General features: G+C 49.7%; 3 protein-coding genes across 3 annotated transcripts; all 3 read left to right on the top strand.

Annotated features, from left to right (window-relative positions):
- Positions 1-987: 987 nt before the first annotated feature.
- POX_d05744 (uncharacterized protein) lies at positions 988-1929 on the top strand (the record flags this gene model as incomplete). The annotated part of the gene is made up of 2 exons (XM_050114583.1): positions 988-1123; positions 1331-1929. 2 exons carry the CDS (start codon positions 988-990, stop codon positions 1927-1929), a joined length of 735 nt encoding a protein of 244 aa, XP_049969534.1.
- A 1321-nt stretch (positions 1930-3250) lies between these two features.
- POX_d05743 (uncharacterized protein) lies at positions 3251-3502 on the top strand (the record flags this gene model as incomplete). The annotated part of the gene is made up of 1 exon (XM_050114582.1): positions 3251-3502. One exon carries the CDS (start codon positions 3251-3253, stop codon positions 3500-3502), a length of 252 nt encoding a protein of 83 aa, XP_049969533.1.
- A 1617-nt stretch (positions 3503-5119) lies between these two features.
- Positions 5120-6298, top strand: POX_d05742 (uncharacterized protein; the record flags this gene model as incomplete). The annotated part of the gene is made up of 5 exons (XM_050114581.1): positions 5120-5397; positions 5480-5580; positions 5662-5781; positions 5873-6048; positions 6131-6298. The coding sequence occupies 5 exons, from the start codon at positions 5120-5122 to the stop codon at positions 6296-6298; spliced, it is 843 nt and encodes a 280-aa protein (XP_049969532.1).
- Positions 6299-6398: the final 100 nt, after the last annotated feature.

Genomic DNA, 6398 nt, shown 5'->3' with positions numbered 1-6398 from the left:
ATTGGTTGATGAATATTTTTTGTGGCCTATGGGGGTGGAAATGAGCATCCTTGAATGCATCGGGTCTCATCAAGATCGACAGCTGCTATAATCTACTTTCCTAAATCATTGTGTATGCCCTCGCACCGGCAACAAAGTGATGAAAGAGGTCACGTGTCGGATGTATGGCCTAGCAAAAGGGAAATCGAGGTCCGTATCTCATTAGGAACCCGGAGTATAAAGTCAAACAATGTCCGGCTTATCAGTTCCTTAATGGTATGCTCAGACTAACATCTACGTTATCGTGAGCTTACCCATTTTTCGCGGGCCGACACCTCCGACTCAGACTCGCAAGGTTCGGCCAGGCCCAGCTGAGCCCCGACCCGTAGTTATGAAGATTTTGCAATGCCACAAGCACGGGGGTAAGTATACTACTACTACTACTACTACTACTACTACTACTACTACTACTACTACTACTACTACTACTACTACTACTACTACTACTGTACTCGTACCCTTGCTACTTGCATCAAATCGAATGCAGCGGGATTCAACTCCGTAGCGGGCCGCGCAGCTCAATCTCGGTCACTAAGATCCACAAATGTTGTCCTTTGTCAATCTGAACAATATGGAAGGGGCTACGAACACATCGATGGCATTACTGGAATTGGGAATGGCTGACATCAATGCTACGCACGCATTCCTATGGATAGCTTCCCTGGGATGCAATCCAGTACCCTGTACGAAGTGCTGGGGCCGAGCTAGATCTAGAACCAATGAGACTGATTAATGATTCTTTCCCGGGTTTATCTACGATCTACGGATGGGTCCCCAGATCTGAGATCGGTCGATTGAACCTTGCAGTTAAATATCCACTACGTCATACTCCTTCCGGTCGCATGCCATAAAATTGTCGCAATCAATGCGCAACTTCAATAGTACATCGTTTGATTTCCTCTAGTTTTAGGCTTCATATTGAACATTCCTGCCAAAAAAAAATCCAATATGGCAGCCGCTGCACACGGATTCGCGTTAGTCACACCCGCGTCGCGCGGAATTGGATTTGCTCTCGCTCAGCAAATACTCACACAAACGACCCTCCCCGTCGTGGCCACGGCGCGCAAAAACCACGATGAACTTCGTGAGAAACTCCTCACTAGCGAGGGAGTGCCCTCAAATGCAGAGAAAAGATTGCATCTGCTAGACGTTGACGTGAATGTTGTGTGCGTGCGTTTTCAACTCTGAGATTTGAGGCTGAACGTCTCACGAACCGCCGGAAACTCATACTTTGAGATCCCTCCGCGATCTTCCCCCCTCTGAATGTGGAACTGAACAAACCCTTCAATAGACGAATCCACGATATCCTCCATGGCCGAAACCATTCGCAAGGATCTCCCCGACACGCCCCTTCGTTTGGCGTTCACGGTCCCCGGTGTCTTGCACGTGGAGAAATCCCCCACTCAAATCGACGCCGATAAGGCATTAGACAGTTTCAAAGTTAATTCGCTGGGCCCTCTTCTTCTCATGAAACACCTGTCACCATTTCTCCCGAACAAATCGGCAAATCTGTTTCCGGATTCCGAGGGTGGGTTGAAGCTACCCGGTCACGCCATTTATGCGATGATGGCCGCCCGAGTAGGGTCAATATCCGATAATGCCTCGGGGGGATGGTACTCGTACCGTGCGAGCAAGTCGGCCGTTTTCCAAACAGCCAAAACATTTGATCTGTATCTGCGAGGACGGTGTGCTGAGAGAGCCATTGCGGTCGCGCTGCATCCGGGAACGGTCAAGACGGATTTCACAAAGGACTTTTGGAAGGGCAGAGAGATGCTGGATCCGATGAACTCGGCGGATAGGCTTTTGAAGGTTGTGGCTGGGTTAGGTGCAGGACCAGACGGTGGGAGGGGAAAATGCTGGGACTATAAGGGCAAGGAGGTGGTCCCATAGAATGATGGTTCCTGGTCAGGAGGCCGTGAGTGAGCTGTCGGGTTCTCGTTGAAGTGCTTCCCAGTGCATGATCCTAGAAACCTGCAGGCTTATAAGTTTTTGTCTTATCCTTGGTAAAACTTGGTCGAAATAGGTCACAGTGAAAAATTGTTCTAGTCCAAGTTTGAACTGTCTTCCCCATTAAAGTCTCTACAGCCACTTTTGCATCACAACTCAGGATCAAAGATACAAGGCGTACAAATTCGTCAAGGATGGACTGCTACTGTCGAGTGTGCTATGGTTAGTCTCGCTAAGCTGGACACGATAACGCGATGGATTTGTTTTTGAAGAGAGTCCCTTATGGCAATTGCTTGTCTGTAAATGAAGAATTTGTCTTTTTGCAATACCAGCAAGGGTCCCTGACAGGGCAATGGAAGTTCTGCCGCAGTGCTATCGTAAGGGATAAAATTGTATAGCCGATCGCTTCACTCCGCAGAGAGTACTTACATCCGAGGGAGACGACCTTTTCTCCCACCTCCGTGTCATACCAGTCAATCAAATTCTATGTGTTTATTATAGTACAGGCAATAAGATGGAGAACGTGAACACAGTAGTGCTATTCTTAAACTTCGCGACATGAACCGAAGAGTGCCGAGCACGATTAGACTCCGCAATGAACTTCTTGGCATCGGTGGTTCAATGAATCATGCAACTTTCCCCCCGGGCCTAACGCACGCAGTCCACTGACCTCGATTGATCGACTGAATCATGCTCGGGTAGCGTTCCCACCGCTACTTGCCGCAATGTCCCATTTCAAGTTCAGATTTGTATGCCATGCAATTCTGAGACTCGACCGACATCCATCACGAGACCCGCGGGTAGGCCTGCTCGTCCTTCCCCTCCTTCCCCCATAAATGCCCTCTATTCCATACCCGAATACTATGCCGTGAGATGATCACGTATCATAAGGAGAGGAAAAAAAAGAAACAATAAAAGACACATCCTGTACGGACATTCGGAAGATGAAAATGCGGACCACAGGAAGATCCTTTTCTCGAAGCCTGTCTTCTCCGCGTTTTTGGGCCTGATTCGACGAGACCAGGAACGCGAGAAATGAGATGGCAGCAACCCCACCCTCTGAAGGAGCGAGTCAATGACAGAGTGAAACGTATGTCTCGGCGAATCAGGAAACCAATGGCAAAAGTCATATCTCGAACGAACATTTCCCACGTGGATGTGCTTCTGTGGAGATTCTCTGCAGAAATGGAAGACTCAAATTTGAGTACATATTGTTGAACTATATCGAAGGGGATCTACGTGGATATCGTCAACCTTAACGGCCATGCATCCATCCGCCCGGAGGAAAAATCGTGCAATGCTTGAAGTGCGTTCCATGCGTTCCATGGGCCTCCCCAGTCAACCCAAGAACAGGCTCAAGTGTTTCTTAGTTTTGAGCAAAGAGATTTTCCAGTACTCGAAACAGGTCAAGGTGTGTAAATCAGCGGCAAATGTTGTACAAGCAATGGAGGCCATGACGCGGTTTATGCTGTATGGATCGTCAAGAGCAGTCCGGCATGATCCACCTGCGGAGTAAGTTGGAGACTGGAAGGAGGGGCGTCTGTTCAAGCCTAATATATAAGACGCCAGTCTACTGGCTTTTCAAACGGGGGCAACTGGCCGAGGGATTGAAGGATTGCCCGGCTGACTCTCAGGGAAATTGCTTGAGCGGTCTATGTCGTCTGCATTGAAAAAGGGACCTTCCTTATCGATCATCTATAGGCGCGCTACTTGGATTAGCGCACTTTTCTGTTGGAGACGCCGTGTGGGGGAAAAACTGGGGCGACGAGTGTTGAGAGCAACGCCACCAACTGTCCTCCGCGTGGTCGGGGCGGTGGATTGATGATGAACACATTCTTCTCCACCCCTTCCCCCCCCTTTTTGTTCCCCCCAAACTTCGTTATTCGTAACTGCAATTGGAAGCACGATGGCCGGGCCAGCGGATACCACTTGAGTGACTTTGAATAGGCCACTGTGTACTGGGCCTCATCAACGTATTGCTTCAGTGACTGGTGGAAAGATGAGCCACTGTAAATATGCCCGATTGGGTGTACGTATCGTGTAGCACCCTACCATCATCCGTGGAAATGGAGTGAAAAATCGTCAAGGTAACATTGGTCAGGGCTCTCATCATCCATTCAGTAGGTCATCACTTGGGGAGAATCTGTTCCCGAGACACCTCGTTCTCGCCAAATTGCAGAATGCAGGAGTAAGCTAGACAAAGCTTTGCCAATTGGCAATAGACTCTGGATTCTACAGCGCCACCAAGGCCAACGTGTAAGTTGGGGCTTGCCATTTGGGCAACCAAGCTTGTGCCATGACCCGTCCCAAGAACCCTAAATCCAACCTCCGCCTGAGCCGAGGTAGCTGCTAGAAGAACGGACTGGACGGCCACACTAGCCGCAACCGACGAGGATGCATGAATACCCTCGGTTCTTGCCTCTTCTCGGTGGGGGTGAGGATGAGACACCCAACTGTCGCAACTTTTTGGCAATCTGGATGATCACAGAGCAAAAAAGAGCTCTCTATTTGCCCCAACGTATGCCCCACGTACTTCTTTATCTCCGCAAGAAGAGAACAAAAACTGGATCCGGGGTCCGCCTGCCTGCGGAAGCGCGTGGGTATGCTCGCTGGACAAAGGCCTCTGAGTGGTAGAAGCGCATCGGCGTAGGCCAATAGTCACCATCAGACTGGGCTTTCTGGTCTAGCGTCGATTATCCAGGGTCCTTGGGATTGGAGAAAGCGCTCTAGATCTTGTTTGAGTGGTCGGCGTTGGGACCTCTTCGGGGGTATTCCGGGGCCTGACCAGACGCTCAGTTTCTCTGGTCTGTCAACTTGGCTGGGGTAGTGGAAACCTTCCTCGACCTGGAGAACATGGATCACAATTTCGCGGGGCCCCGAAGAAAAGGCGGAGCATGGAACAATGTTGATTGAGATCGGTGCTGGGCTCGTCTGGTAGTATATCGAACAAAAGAGGAAGGTTTATAAGACTGATTGAGGCCCCAGAACAATAGAGTCGTGTTTTTTTCCCCTTCTTCTCTGTATTGATATCATCCTTCTTCTTCTTCGGTCAGGTTTTCTTCGGGTGGTCTCTTTGTTAACCTGGATTTTTGTTCGATTTTCGAGATCCTACCATTCTCTTCTTTGGCCCAACATGTCCTCCGACGAGAATATCAGCAACGACAAGCAAGATGCCGCCACCATTGAGATGCTGCGTCGCTACCAGACTGCCGACAGCGTCTTGCTTCCAATCCCTCGCGATGCCTTTGAGAAGCTCTACCTGAGCCCAAAGACCCCCACAGCTGGAAACCTGCGTCGCACCTTTGGCAACCCAACCCCCATCTCGCTGCTGGGCTTCCTGCTCGCTGCGACGCCGGCAGCCATGTTGACCATGGGCTGGGGTGGTTCGGGAGGTAATGGTGGTGCCATCCTGTGAGTATCCCCCCTTTGAATGAACGTGCTGTATAAGCACACTGGAATTTTTCATGACTGACTCGATCAAATCACTCGACAGCCCCGTATATATCTTCTTCGGGGGCATGGTGCAGATTTTCGGTGCAGTAGGTGAATGGATCATTGGTAACACGTTTTCATGTGCGCTGTTCTTCACATACGGTGAGTTCAAGGTCGATCATGATAAATCCTTCGCAAGAGGAACAACCATCACGAGACATGTGGCTAATGCTTCCCAATTAGGAACCTTTTGGATCGTGCAGGGAACTTCGCTGATCCCATGGTTTGGAGTTGGAACCAACTACTCGCCTACGGGCAATTCTCTCGAGGGAATGAAAACACCCGAGTTTGCTGCCACCACCGGTTCGTCTATTCTCTGCCATCGAGCGTCTCTGTCTCCCGTTTCTTTGGTGTCCGAATTGGATCTAACAGATTCATCTCACCATATCTACAGGTCTCTACTTTGCAGCACTTTCTGTCCTGACTTTTGTATACCTGCTTTGCTCGATTCGCACCAACATCTGCCTCTTTCTTGCCCTTTTCCTGCTTGTGATCACATTTTCTCTATTTGCGGCGACCTACTTTCAGCTGTCTTATGGGAACTTGGAACACGCGGCCAAGCTCGAGTCGGTAAGTAACAGTTCCGCTCTTTTGGGTGTTTTCCTTTTTTTTGGTCTGTGTATCAACCTCTTGATTGACTGTGGACTGCTAGGTTGCCGGTGGGTTCAATTTCGCTTTGTGTCTGCCTATTTGGTGGATCTTTGCGGCTCAGATCTTTGAGGCGGTTGATTTCCCTTTTTCACTTCCCGTGGGTGACTTGAGCACTGTGATTCAGGGACGAAGCCAAAAGCAGAGGAAACGTGAGGCCGAGGTCCAGTGAAAGCTCGCTAGAGCAAATTCAAGATAACATGGGGAGGTCCGTGTGAGAAGGGGAAGAGGCAAGATATAAAAGGATTCTTCGACAGCGATCCTCACAGCGA

This window comes from Penicillium oxalicum, chromosome IV, assembly GCF_001723175.1.
Source record: "Penicillium oxalicum strain HP7-1 chromosome IV, whole genome shotgun sequence".
Classification (NCBI taxonomy): Eukaryota; Fungi; Ascomycota; class Eurotiomycetes; order Eurotiales; family Aspergillaceae; genus Penicillium; species Penicillium oxalicum.
The sequence above is the reverse complement of the archived record's forward strand: the minus strand, read 5'-3'. Positions and strand labels throughout refer to the sequence as shown.